Raw genomic sequence first — 14820 nt, 5'->3', positions numbered from 1 at the left:
CGAATCCAGATAAGTATGCCTTCCTCCCAGAAGATCCAATAGAGGCACAGACCATAAGAGTTACTACATTACAGACATCACTTTTCCGTCACAACAAAGGAGAAACCTGCAAAAGAACTGCTATGCCGAAGAAACCAGAGGGGAAAGGTCTGATTGCTGCAGTGATTTCTCTGATACCATGGATGAATTTGAATGGATACAAACTAAATTATTTTTAAAAACTTTCCTGCTGACGGCAGAAATTCTGGTGGCATAAATTGAAGGGCAGAGTTCTGTCTGGTAGGCAACGGCAAGAACATCATGCCAAATTCCACAGGTGACAGGCATTAACCACGAGCAATGAATGACATAAAATGTGCACTGGGATTGTATTTGTTAGAGAAGAAGCTTGTAAAAGTCCTGAGTTGCACGTAAGATGAACAAACTGCCAGTGGGTACAGATGCCATAGAGCAGTGGACTAAATCTACACTGTGGCATAACAAATACTTCTTATTGCGCAGTAGTTCCACATCAATATCAAGACTTGACATTGCATTGCTATTAAGTAACTCAACATTCCATAATACAAAGTACCAAATTAAATTGAAATGCTGAAAAACAGTTTAAAAAATTAGGAAAAATAAATAATAGATCTACTAAAAAATTAATCAAATGTAAACCAACAAGTGTGTTATCAATACATACAGATTTGCATCAGCCCAGTATAGCTGCTGTTCTTCATAGTCCAGGGTAAGCCCGTTTGGCCATACCAAATTGGTGCTCACAATAGGTGTTCTGAAGTTTCCTCCGAGTGTAGCTCGTTCTATCTTTGCATTTGAACTCCAGTCAGTCCAGTACATATACCTGTCAATAACATGATTACAAGGTTATATTTTCAGCAAATAAAGCTCACACAGCTCTTATCTGCTTCAGGATATTTCCACCCTGGTGTCCCTCACTGAAGTGTGCAATGCAAAACTAGTGGAAAAGAACTTCTGCTATTTTGGCCCACATTGACAAGGGAATCTTCCACTGCAGTGAACTTCAGAAAAGTTTTTCTAGCTCCTGCGAGAATCCAGTAAAGTCAATTAATCTCTTTCTTATTTTTCTTCATTTGAAATACAGCATAATTAGTAATGAAATTAGAAATACAGTATAATACAATAACGCCCGCAGCCTTTCAGGGAATGTTTTGAAACTGAAACAAGAATTCTTCTGAGGCACTCAGGAAACACAACAGAAAAAGGGAAAGATAATATGAGACTCTAAATAGAGAGATCTCTTGGCAGCACCACCTGATTATCATGATAGGATATTCTTGAAGAAATCTTGGTTTCAACAAATATCCTTTGGTTTTGTGCCTTACACAGCAAATAGAAGATGGTTAGTTGCTTGACAAACACCTGCTTTGAACACTGTTCTCATTTACCCCCAGTGCCTGGCTCCCACCCTCACTAAGTGGAGCCTCATGCACTACACAATCAGAGATGTTCTAAAAGTCTCAGAAAAAAATTCAAATCTCTGAGGCTGAGATCAGCTTAGAAAACTTAAAACTAAAGAATGAGCTCTGGGATGGTTATGCACAGCTGGAACTTAGGGCTCAGAACAGGAAGTATCTGGCAGTTGTCATCAAAGTCTGAATTGTCGTTTCACCTGCAGTCAAAATAAAGTACACAAAGTGCAACACATACCCTCTGCAGGGATCTAATACAACAGCTCTTGGTCGTGGAACCCGGGCAATCACTGTACGGTTAGATCCATCCACAGCCATTGAGCTGATAGTCTGATTGAGGTAGTCGCTGTAGTAAACTCTGTTGTTGATCCAGTCAAAGGCTATACCATCTGGAGTCCCCAGGTCTTAGACACATGCAAGCAAACACACACAAGTTCAGTACGGATTCCTGAAATATTGCAATACTCCTTGCCTATTATAATGTGGCAACGCCAAAGATCTCTTTGAAATGCCATTGGTATCAATGCAAATTTGTCCATTTAAAAATCTGAAGAACTAATACTTGGGACTCAGGCAGTCCTGTTTATGCAGTAGGGTTACAAAGACCTTTTCCTCACATAGACCTAAGTTTTGGTTGCCGTTCTCCAAGTAGCAGGAATCATCCCTCACTCCATAATATTAATTTACTAGATATAATTTTAATTTATTACACATAATTTTATATATATAATAATATTTAGCCAGTTTTATATTTCCATTTCATTGTGATCAAGATGAAATAAGAATCTCAGAAGAGGAAAAAACTAAGGAGAAGAGTCAAAAGGAGCATTCCATCAGATATCTTAACTAAATAGTCCACCTTGATCATTAGCAGAAAAATACCTGCTGAGCTAGCGCTAGGTGTTGCAGTCCATTTTTTTCAATATCCAATTACTTTGTATCACATTTCAGTGCACTTACCAGATGCAACTACTGTTGGAGAGCCAATTCCTGAGTAAATACTAACATAACTGATTCTTCCTGTCCCTGAAGGATAACTTTGTGTAAAATATATTCGGTTGTTTATGCTGTCAAAATCCAGGGCCACTGCAGTTCTTAACACATTGACTGTGCGGAAGGGAGGACTGTGATTTTCAGGATCCAGGTGGATACTTCTGAGGGCATTCTCAAGAGCAAAAATTAGGTAATCATCAGTTGAAATGGAACATCTCTTGCCATCACTGCCTAGTGTCCCAAAGGCACAACCACATTTCGGCGTCTGCATGTCAGGCAGGGCAAAACACAGATGAGAACAGCCTCCGTTGTTGTCCAAACAAGGATTGTTGTTGACATCAAGGGGTGAACGTGACTGGAAATGACTGTCGTAAATGGTAACATCCCTTAGCCAATTAATGTTGTCTCGTATTACTGTTGGCTGATCAGTATTGCCTGGCTCCTTGCTGGCTTGGAAGACTTTTTTCAGGTTCCGATCCACCCAGATCATAGAATTTCCAAAGACAGTGATACCATACGGAGTTGGATAGCGACTGCCGTAACGCACAATTTCCACATCACCACCATCAGGCTGAATTCGTGCAATCATATCTAATGAATCATCCACCCAGTAAATGTAGCCATTGCTGTGATCTATGGCCAACCCACGAGGTGTGACAATGCCCTCAGACACAAGAACCGTTCTGTTGCTGCAGTCAAGAAATGCACGTTCAATCTTTGGATTTTGCCCATAATCTGCCCAGAACAGATATCTGTTTTTTGGGTCAACTACTATGTGTCTTGGCATATCTATGGTAGTTTTAAGCAGAACACGGCGATAAGTTGTGTTTAAACGCAAAACTTCTATAAAAGTCTCTGTCAGGAATGCATTTGTAAAATAAAGATTTCCTATATTTAAAGAAGAAAAAAAAACAAAGCAGAAAAACAAAACAGAAAGTTAATATATAGCATCAACACCTGAGAAACATGAGCTGATAAAATATTAAACCATAAAATGAATATCCATGAACATCTTAGTAGTTGGAAGCATAAGGTACTTGCCTACACTTTGAAGAATTAGGAAGAAGACACCCAAACTGACAATGATCAATTAATTGCTAAATCCTCATTGATTGCCATGGGGAAAATCAGTGGTATAAGATCAAAAGTGCATTAACTACAGTTGTTCTTTAGGTGTGCTTTTTTTTTTTTTTTTTTTTTAAATCTAAGCCTTTGGCTTGCCCTTCCATACTCTTATCCCTTTACCTTTTACAACACACAACTATGAAATCCATGTAATGGCACAGCACTGTATACAGTAACTAAATTAAGTGTATACAGCAGATGATTATTCTAAAACTCATCCCAACAAGCCTATCAATCAACAGAACAACTTTTGCAAAACATATATATAGTATGTATACGTATAAAATAAAGGTATTAATGGCAATGGTCAGCTTCTTAGAGTTGATGAACACTTTCTGAAAAGTTAGTATTTGAATTAATCTCTAATATGTTTAAATAGGAACAGGAAGTGCAAGTGGGGAAATTAAAGTTCAAAGACAAAGTATTTCTTCTACTTTCTTTACTTTTAATCATAATTTATAGGATTTGTACACCACAATCTGAGGGCAGATGAAGGGTCCTTCTTTCTTATTAACACTGTCATCAGACAACTTTTGTGCACTCTTCTCTGGTACACATTTTTCACTATGGTAGTAAAGTATAGTAGCACACTGGTTAACGGCTACTTATGAATGCACAGACAAGAAGAGAGACCTAAGACAAATATGAAAGCATCATGAGAGAAAAGGTTCTATACATCTGCTCTGATAAACTTTCATTTTTACACATATATATATATAAACATAAGAGTCATTCATTACTTCCTCTTGTTTTAAAATCAGTCCATAGACAAAAAAGTTAGAATCATAGGACTTCCATTCAAAATAGTCCCATTAGGATCCATTTATGTTAGTCTAAAAATTTTACAATCTGTGAAGAATAACATTCTCCTAAATTCAGCTATGCTTACCTGCTACCCAGTCAATTGCAATGCCACGGATCCCATTTCGTCCTATTCCATTTGTAACAACATTTCTAAAATAAGAACCATCAGGTTTAATTTTACGTATTGCGTTCTGGGAAGAAATCGTGCTACTGAAGTCGCACCAGTAAATGAAACCAGAAGGCATGTGAACATCCACGTGAAGTGCATTTCGTCCTGAAATATTTTCAAAAGTAATAATTAATTAATCTTTTATATAAACAAACTTTTTTAAAACGTGCTATGCCAGCAAGAAATGCCAAAATATTAGGCAATATAAGATTTTTTCCTACTATAATATTCACATACCTCTTCCTGCCAGTGGTACCATGGCTTCAGAGTGATCAGATGTCTCTAAACTAAATCCTTTAATTGCAGAAAGCATAGAAACAATTACAAAAGAACTGTATGGGGAACAGGTTCTGTTATCAGGATTTAGCTGAAAGCCAGTAGCACAGGCACAGGAGAATAATCCACCAGGTACAGGCAGGCAAAGCTGCTGACAAAGTCCAATATTATTACTGCAGCCATTTGAGGAACCAGCAGAATCTGTGAAAGACACACATGGCAAGACATAAAAATCTGAACTGTATCATCACAAACTCCTGCGGATGTATAACCAAATTCATATACTTGCACAGTATTAACAACCAGCTGACGAAAATAAAGATCTTAATCACTGTACATTTTAGCACATAAGCGTTAGCAATGGATTTGCTGGTTTCTTGTCATCTAAGATCAATGTGGCCAAGAATCAGATAAAATGGATATATAAATTTGAAGCCAAAGTAACAAAATTTGTTATTTAGTCAATATTACATTGATAATATTTTAGTAAAACTATGTGTGGCAATAGATGCCTTAACTGGATGCTGGAACATCTCTTCACCAAAACCAGGTAAAATGCTTCTGACACTTTTCCTGAAAGCCTAATCAAACCATTTCCTTTGAAAGAGCATGCATTCTGGCTCTGAGGTAAGCAAGTATCACAAGGTATCACAAGTTGGATATCCTGAAATACCTCTTTAGCAAATACTCACTGTCTCTGTAATACACACGTAGGCATTTCAGTCTTGGGACATTATCTCTCAGCACTACTTTGTTTGCTCCAGTGGACTTGTCAACTCGTTCAATAACTTCATAATCTCGATCAGTATAGTACAGAAAGGTATCATACACAGCAATTCCCCATGGATGAGAAAGATGAACCACCAGAGTCACACGATTTGTACCATCCACATTGCCTTTCTCAATCTAAGAAATCAATTTAAAGCTTAATATTACATTTCTTATAATAAAAGTTCAATACAAAATTAAAATGGAATGTATGCTACTAAAATTTCTTCGTGCATGATATCTTTATATACCAGGTAGGAAGGAAAGGGTCAGCAGGATGCCAATAACGATTTTTGGCTTTTCATTCAAATTCATCATATATTTTTCATGGTAATTAGTAACAACAGTTATTCAGATTTTGCTTCGTCCTGCAACTCCCAGTTACATGAGTAAACTAAAGTAACTGAATTACTCATATGAAACACAGACACCAAGACAGATGAACAGGTGAAAAAGCAATTATTAAAAAAAAAAATCTCCTACCACTCCTGTGCTTGTGACAGCCCAGTATAGCTTTTGTTCCTTAATGTCAATGGTAATGAACTCTACATGGTCAAGGTTGCCAGTGAAGAGCGTTTGTATGCCTGATCCATCCATGTTTGCACTGGCAATCTTTGCTGGGACTCCACTGTCAGTTCCCTGGTCTGTCCAGTACAGCTTCCTGTAACACATATTATCACATCTGTTACGAAAGCTGATAACAGAGATCAATGGATCAGAGTCACTTGAGTATATGCTTAAATCCATCTTCTTCATCGGCCAAATACTTCAGCACATGCTGAACAGAGTTCACTTTGAACCAGGCCACAATGAAGAAGAGATCTTGTTTGAAAAAAAGAGAAAAATGCTTCTTCTCTTGAAAAAGAGAAATGCCTTGAAGAGAAATGTGTTTCTCTTGAAAAAGAGAACAATGCCTGTTAAATAATTTTTAGAAATCCATAACCTCCCCTATATCATCCCACAATACTGTCAGTAGGTAAACTCAGTAGAGTATTAGGACTGTAACAAGAAAGCAGGAGAATAATTATCTGTTTCACATATGGCTGCAAGGTTTCAGCAGTGAGTTTGGTTCCAATTTGGAATTAAAACTACAAGTTCAAAAAATCTATATGAAATAGAATTCCATTATTGGCTCTGGGGAATATGTGCACCGATCTGGCCTCAGCTGCTGAAGAACACCTAGCGCACATGGCAGCCGGACTCCCAACTAGGGACAAAGAGTCAGGCATCAATTCATCTGAAAGCCTGCCAAGTCACGAGCAGAACTGTCTCATTACTAATATAGTCCTATGGAACACTGTGATTTGGGTGGGTGGGGGGAGAAGCATCATATTGCAATTTTGAGTACTCTGTTGGGGGAAAAAAAAAAAAGCAAATTACAGTTCTTTTTGGGAGAAAGCAGTAAAATCATATTTATTGCTATGCTGTTTAACATGTGACATTATTCCCAGGTAGTGTGTCTTTCTACTATGGATAGGCCTCAAGACAGACATCACAAGATGTTATAAAGAAAGACTTTAGAGTTCTCTTTACTCTGGGTTCCCATTTTTCAGAGATTTTTTTCACCCTCATAATATTCTGAGATCCTTTTTAACTGAAAAATGTTACCATATAAGTATATGGTAAATTAAGGAGAATGAACATCTATGCAACAATTTATGAAGCCATGCAATTATTTTCTAGGGCTTAAAAAGAGTAAATAAAGTCTGCACAAATATGAAAAAAAACAAAACCATGTCAAATCCAGGATGGAAGCTGAAGACCCTAAAAATTAAGAAAATGTGGAGAATATACTCATGTGCAAAGACAACAGCAATTTTGGAAATTTACCCTCTCGCTGGATCAACTGTCAAACCAATCGGCATGCCAGCTCCCAGAGAGGTGCCATCATTGGTAATCAGTGTTTTCCTGTACATTACGTCACCATGCAGCTTCAGGACCTATCGCAAACATTGAACTCATGAGAGCACGTAATACAGAACTTATGATAGATTTTCAAATTAAAGGAAGGAAGCCTAAATCCACAGGGAGTTGAAATTGCAGAAGACTCTCTCAAATCCTATGAAGAAAAAGCACATTGTTCTGTACTCTAACCATCTCCCTTCTCTAACATGCACCCCTTGAATGAGCTCCTTGCAGCTTAGAACCTGGCTATGTAAACAAGTAAGCATCCTAGGTATAAAAATAGTTAATCTTTCAGCTTCCATAATATCTTGAAAGTATTACAGGCTGAACAGGTTGATGAAATGCTGATTCAGAAAGTATTCAACTTTATTTGTTTAAATTAGCTGCCTTTTAATTTAATATTATGTATTTATATTTTGGGACAAAGACATTAATGACTGGGCTTATTCACAGTCATTACTGTATTATATATTGCTTATCCTCTATTTCCCTACACTAAATGGCAATTTTATCCTTCACATATCATCAGACTGCTACTCTCCAGAAAGCTACATAATATGATATCAAAGCATTTGGGAGCGGATCTTACTGCATTTGATGGCAACAGTCCTTTACTATCAGAGGCACTGCATTAGGATCATTGATTTAAAGTGAGAATAGTAATAACAATAGTAACTCTAGTGATCAGAGAGGTTGTATGTCAAACAACAGAAGCCTAATGACTTGGCCGGGGGAGAAAAGAAAAGGAAAAGGAAAAGGAAAAGGAAAAGGAAAAGGAAAAGGAAAAGGAAAAGGAAAAGGAAAAGGAAAGGAAAAAGGAAAAGGAAAAGGAAAAGGAAAAGGAAAAGGAAAAGGAAAAGGAAAAGGAAAAGGAAAAGGAAAAGGAAAAGGAAAAGGAAAAGGAAAAGGAAAAGGAAAAGGAAAAGGAGAGATCTATGCACAAGTAAAGTTCCCAGAATATACTGCTTTCAATCTTCTTCACTATGCTCAAATTTAGGTTTATCCCTTCAAATTCGTAAAGTATTTTTCTACAGACTGTTTGCATTTTAAAATAAATCTAATTTCATTTTTTCACTAAAAAAAAATATTACTAATTTCAACCTGGATACATAGCAGTGAAAAATCTAGGCTCTAACTTTCCAGTTGTCCCTCTTAATAATTACCTCAATTGACTGTGTCCCTGGGTTACTGTAATACAGGTTTGCAGATATCCAGTCCAATGCCAGACCAATAGGAGCACCAATAACAGCTGCTGGAGCAAAAACTGTCCTGTTGGCTCCATCTGACCTCACTCTGTGAATTTCACCCTTGGGGAAAAAAGATAACAAAAGTGAAAAAATGTCAAGAGCAGAAAACACTGTTCTATTCCAACTACATGAGCACTTTATATTACAATCTGTTCTTAGCAAAATCCAGTAAAGAGAAATGTATTTGTATATGCTCAATGCATAAACATGGTAAAAATACTACTGTAAATCATAATTATCCAGTGTGAAGAGGCATTACTGTTCACCAACCAAAACCTGATTGACAGAAATAAAATTACTATACTTTATAAGGTTGAACTGTATATATTTAAGCTATATACAGTCATACTTCTGTAATTTGTATTTCATTATCAAAAGATTTTTACCAGGATACCTCAGTTAACCTGAAATATACCTGAAATCTAGTAAAGGAAAATAGTGTTCTCTCCATGCATAAATATTTAAGAATGAAATTTTTAATAAGCTGTAATAGCAAGAATCAAGACTAAGATTATCCTTTCAGGTTTCTTCATAAGGGTAGTCCTTGAAATGATAACTTATGACTTGCAGATTCTATGGTATTAGGTACAGTGTGTGATGCTAAAGCATGATATAAACAAGTACTAAACAGATAAAGGTCTGAAGTCGTTACTATAGCTGCCTTCCTGAGCTTTCTTCAGGTTATGTCAGTTTTACAGGTGTTCTGCAGAAGTCCTGCATATTATCACATGAATCTTTCACTAGTATTAATGCAGAATTGAAATACCAGCAGCTAACACACATTATTAAGCCTTGTGGAGAAGAGGTCAGTAGGGCTAGGGAAGCTGTGAGCAGGTTTTGAAATTTGTTTCTGTCTCCTCACTAATTACTTCCTCCTCCACTGATGCAGACATCCTGCGCCTGTCCTGGGAAGATCTCACTCTGTGGGTGCAGGCTCCCAGACAAGGTAGCACTGGGACCCACCGCTCCAGTTCTTCACCGAGGCAGTACATGCAGTCGGTTTGTTCCGCTCTGGCACTTTGCTGGAAAGACAGAGGGGCACTGCCAACTCGAAGGGGCAGCGCACCATGAGAGCCTGAACTTTGCATCACTTGAAGGCAGAAGCTGTGCAGCTAAAACTAGCCCAGTTCAGGAAAGTAAGAGGTAGAGGCAGAGACAGAGCAGGCCCAGGCAGTAAAAAATGGAGAACAGGTTGCAGTTGCCATCTCAGAGCAGAAACAAGGTAGAATCAGGTTTAGGAAAAGCACCCAGTGATCATTTGGTCCATGCATATTCTTAATTGCATTGTTACCATGATATCAGTATACTGTCTAAATATCTCAGTGCAGAATTGAAAGCGGTGCTTCAGAAAGGAATCAACATATCAGATGGCAAAAATCTGAACAAGAACTCCAGGCCAAATTCACTGCTGGCTTAAATAGGTAGGATTTCTTAAGACACTGGTAGAGTGCTGGCTGCTGAATCCTAACAGTGTAGTGCTATTTGCAAATTAACCTGTCCTTGAATCCCTAGGCCTACAGAAAAAATTAGGAAAGTAGGATAACTTTTGGTACCGTATAAAGCCTACTTTGAGAGCCTGATGGACGTTGAATATTTACAACAGTGTCTAGTATGATAGGCACTTTAAAGACAGTTCGGAATTCTCCTTCCTATTATTGACATTTACAATTAATAACCTATGGAACATGACAGCTGAAGATAAAAATACTTTGAAGTGTTTTTCAAGTAGAATAGGGATGACTCTGATATTTATCTCTTTTTCCTGAATTTGCTTCAGACAGGTTGAACAAGTTGATGGATGTTCACTTGAGCTCTAACTACAGCTTCAACTGTTGCCAACACTGGCAGTGAAATTACAGCTACAAAATATGCTGTAGACAAACCCCAGGAAAACCCAAACATGCAAGAGATGGAGGCAAAACAGGGGGTTAAGGAAGAGGCCTTGTGGTAATGGACAAGCACTACAATTAAGGAAGTAAGCAAATATGCTTCTGTCATTAGAAACTAGAGAAATATCTTTTTTCAGAGAGCAAGTCATGACTGACACAGGTGTCTCAGCTCTGTTTGGGAGCAACAGCAGCCTGAGGCCTGCAGGTCAGGGGTACAGATGGGGGCACAGCCCACAGTCACACATTGTCAGGCTGGAGCTCGACACCTAACTAAAATACAGCACTTACCCACACTCAGCCTGCAGAGGCACCTGGCATTTCACTTGCCAGCTCTGTTAATGGATATATCAGCCCATGACCTCCTACAGAACTGTTCAATCTCTTGTAAATGTCAGCTGTATCTGCTGGCTGAGATCTGTCAAGAACATTTTTTCAGACTGCACAGAGGATCAAATAGATTCCTGAGTATTTATCTAGTTCCTTGGGCAAAGGCTTGCTTAAATAGATCTATTTAAATACTTCAGGGGAACTAAACATTCTAATTTTAAAGGAATAAATTATAATTCCTTTACAAGTGACACACAAAAGGCTTTAAAATGAGTGATTTTTAAACTTATTTTTACTTCAAACCTGCAAAATGTAAGGGAAACACGTTCCGGGGAAAAAAAAAACGTAAATCTTGTGTGGATGAAAGGTAACGAGTTAGTGTGAATTGTTTCTGTAAAACATAACTACAGAAATCTTCTCTACCGTTATACTTCTCCAGGACCTAAGCACTGCTTTTCTTGAAAAAAGAACTGCTTTTAAGTTTCCAAGAGTGAACACATATTGCTGAATCAGCAGTTTCCTACCACATCCATTTCCCAGACTGCCAACACTTTTTTTTGTTTGTTTGTTTTTTTTGAAGTGTCCATCCTGCAAAAATTGGGAATTTTTTGTGGCAAGTTAGCCTTAGGGAACACATATTGTTTCTTAGTTCAGGACAAGCATTGAAAACGCTTAGTCAAATAATTATAATCAACTATTAAAAATTAGTTCAAACTACCTTTTACATCTATAAGCCTCATATGTGCTACTTGGAAATTGTTGTGACTTCACAACCATTTTCACCTATTTAAAGAAAAACATGCCTCTCTACTATGTTACTTTATTAAGTGCTCAGTCTAGATGCGTGTATTTTCATTCTAATGTTTAGTGCCACTGTGTCCAACATACTGCTCCCATGGAGAAGTGTTCTGGCTGTGTTTGCAGGATTAAGTCCTAAGTCAAGAGAGAGGAGAAAGAGTGAAGGGGGGCTGAAAGTATGGTTCTGTCAATGCTTTCTGATATTTCCTGTTCATGTCTCTGGCTGAGCCAGAAACAGCATTAATAAAATATTTCAGCTGACAAAGATGAAAACTAATTTACAGAAGAGACGAAACTTCTTTATCTTATCCTAGGGGAAAAAACAAACAAACAAACAAAAAACCCCACAAAAAAAACCCCAAAAACTTGCAATGCTAATATATTTCAGTCAAAATCCTTATTTTAAAATAAAAAGTCTTATGTTAGTGCACATTTTGAACACAAATACTAACTTACTGGATTTTCAACCCAATAAATCATCTGTTCGGAGTCATCAAAGTCAACATCAACACCATTTTGAACTCCTGCTATTGGAACCATAGCATCATTCGTCTTCTCCTCAGGGTTCAGAGAAATTCCATAAATTATGTTATCTCTTACAGCAATAAGGAAAGGGTGTTCAACTGTGAAAACATATAATGTAATTCAGAGTTGTTTCTGATCAAGAAAATGGCATTATGATATGCTTCCCCTCTCCCACCCAAAAGTTCCCTGATGCTGAGAATAGTTGAATGTTACCAGTGATATTTTGCAACCGCTTCCCTAAAAGTTTGTTCCTTCACTAGGAGTGAGGTTATCGGTTATTGTAATTGTTGTAACATTTAGAGTTTCAGCAATGTGCAATCACAATGCATGTGCAAGCCAATTCTGAGAAGGAGGAAGTAAATAAGGCAGGATCACTCATTGCTGGCCAAGGGAAGAAGTATATTCAGGCAGCTGCTCTGAGCAGCTTTTTCAAATCTCTGAGAATGGGAACCAGCAGGACAAGGCTCTGAGGGCTCCCCAGGACATGCCTGAGATGGGTTCTAACGCCTATTGAGCAGGACTCACAAGCAAGGTACAATGTCACAGCAGCAATTACTGACCTTTATTATTAAATATAACTGCAGTACTGTGTTTTCTTGTTTTATCTCTAAGGGAGTAGACGTACTCCCTTATAGCATGTTTACTTCTAGGTAAACTTGTACCCTTATGCTTAAATCTTATTAACAAAGAGCATCTAGTCAGGTGATCTGAGAAAATGCATTGGAGAGCTGTAGAGTGTCAGTCAGCAACTTCATTTCTCATCTGCTAGGGAGCAGGGAAAGAGAATCTCCTGAATATCAGTTCCCCTCTTCCTTGTGCTTTTGCCTTTGGAGAACAAATTCTAGCCTCTTTTCTCCACAGGCACAAGCTACCACTTGACAGGGAACTGGGCTGCTGCTGCATAGAATGTAGTAGTAACCCCTTTCCTCTTTTACAATAGATCAATGACTTTTTTTGTTTTGTTTTTTTTTGTTTTGATTTTCTTCACTGGCTGCTTAATACATTTATATAAATTTTGCAGTGAAAAGTTTGACATGAAAAACCACAAACCACAGCATCATTGCATGTCTCAAAACTTATTCTCCATACTTCTCTCTGGCAGCTGGAACAATTTGTCAAATTTGACATAAGCTTAGATATCATTTGTCTCAGCACAAAAATCACATTTTGGCAAATAATTGCCTGCAAACATATAGCTAGCTCTGCCTGCGAAATTCTTGGACTTCTTCCATTTCTTTTCCCCCTAAGAATGTGGCATGCCAGTGCCCTTCTATAAAATGTTTGCAAAGAACAGCTAAATTCATGTGAAATTGTTCCAATGCATATGAGACCCTGGAGTCATTATTCCCTTTCTAATTGTACACAGTACAACACTACTGAATCCTGCTGAAATACAGATATGTGAAGTCTCTAGGCTAGACTGTTTGTACTTCAGAAGTTTGATAGTCTCATTTAAACCAATTATATTCTAAGGAAAATTTTTTGCTGATTGCTTCCTTAAGTTTAACACTTATGCAAATCTCTAGAGTCCGATTATTCCTCATTCGTATAATGGACAACAGAGCAAATTTGCTGAGCTATAGAGATCTAAAATCTGTGTAGCTTCATCAGATGATAGACATTAATATAACTTCTGCAATTTTTAAACTCAATACAGGTTTACATGACAAATGATAATCCATATAAAATTAATGTATTATTATATTAAATATGCAAATTTATGGTATTAATACAAGATTTTAATATATGCAAATTCCTTGTTTTGTTTCCAAGCCAGCTTGCTACATTACCACCTTTAATATCAACCTGAAATGCAGTTTAAACTAAAATAAGCACAAAGGCAATCTTATAATATTAGCATTCTTCATCTTATGTAAAGTTAGAAATGGTGCAATCCTAGAATCAATGCGTCTCCATCAACATGAAGTTAGCAGTATTTAATATGCAAACTAAGTAGGCAGAGACCAGCAATATCATTGTTTTGTAGAGACACTGGGCAACCAAATGCATGCAGCTTAGTTTAATCTTTCTTCTGAAAGCTTGTGCTGGCCTATTACAGTAAACAATGACAGTGAGGATAAGGATAATAGTAAATATTACAAAAGAAATGGCAAATGCCTGTTCCTTTGTAATAATTAGCAATAATTAAAATCTTTTAACATGAAAGGAATCAGCATATTTTTTATAACTTTTTCTGATGTGCAGACCTTCAGCAAATACGTTATTTTACAAATTTCCCAAAATCTGTAGATGTTTTTCACATACTGTTTTAAATGTATAAATTCCATCTAAAAAGAAAAAAATAAGCCCATACAGTTTAAAGGAATTGTGCTTCACAGAAGTATATTTTTCTCTCTCTCTTACACAATTTATATTGAGCAATTATGTAATTTATAAAGGGGCCACAACTGTACCTAAGTAGACACAGGGAACTTTGCAACATGTGGGAAATAAAGATAAGAACTGTCAATAGCTCGATTCAGTGGCAGAACTGGGTCAACCTCTACACATGCATGTACTTCATCACTGCCATGTTCCATTTCTTTCATCATGATCCCTCT

At 37.3% G+C, this 14820-nt stretch overlaps 1 protein-coding gene across 1 annotated transcript in view; it reads right to left on the bottom strand.

Moving 5' to 3' along the window:
- The window catches only part of LRP2 (LDL receptor related protein 2), a gene marked incomplete at both ends in the record, with an annotated part of 130997 nt that overhangs the window by 49581 nt on the left and 66596 nt on the right, over positions 1–14820 (bottom strand). Inside the window, 10 exon segments of the mRNA XM_082311876.1 lie at positions 686–844; positions 1672–1837; positions 2394–3314; positions 4441–4629; positions 4762–5001; positions 5493–5706; positions 6052–6229; positions 7399–7508; positions 8637–8780; positions 12191–12357. Coding sequence (XP_082168002.1) covers positions 686–844; positions 1672–1837; positions 2394–3314; positions 4441–4629; positions 4762–5001; positions 5493–5706; positions 6052–6229; positions 7399–7508; positions 8637–8780; positions 12191–12357 — 2488 coding nt within the window.

This window comes from Platalea leucorodia, assembly GCF_965183815.1.
Source record: "Platalea leucorodia genome assembly, chromosome: 5".
NCBI lineage: Eukaryota > Metazoa > Chordata > Aves > Pelecaniformes > Threskiornithidae > Platalea > Platalea leucorodia.
This window is presented reverse-complemented; position numbering and strand designations above follow the sequence as displayed.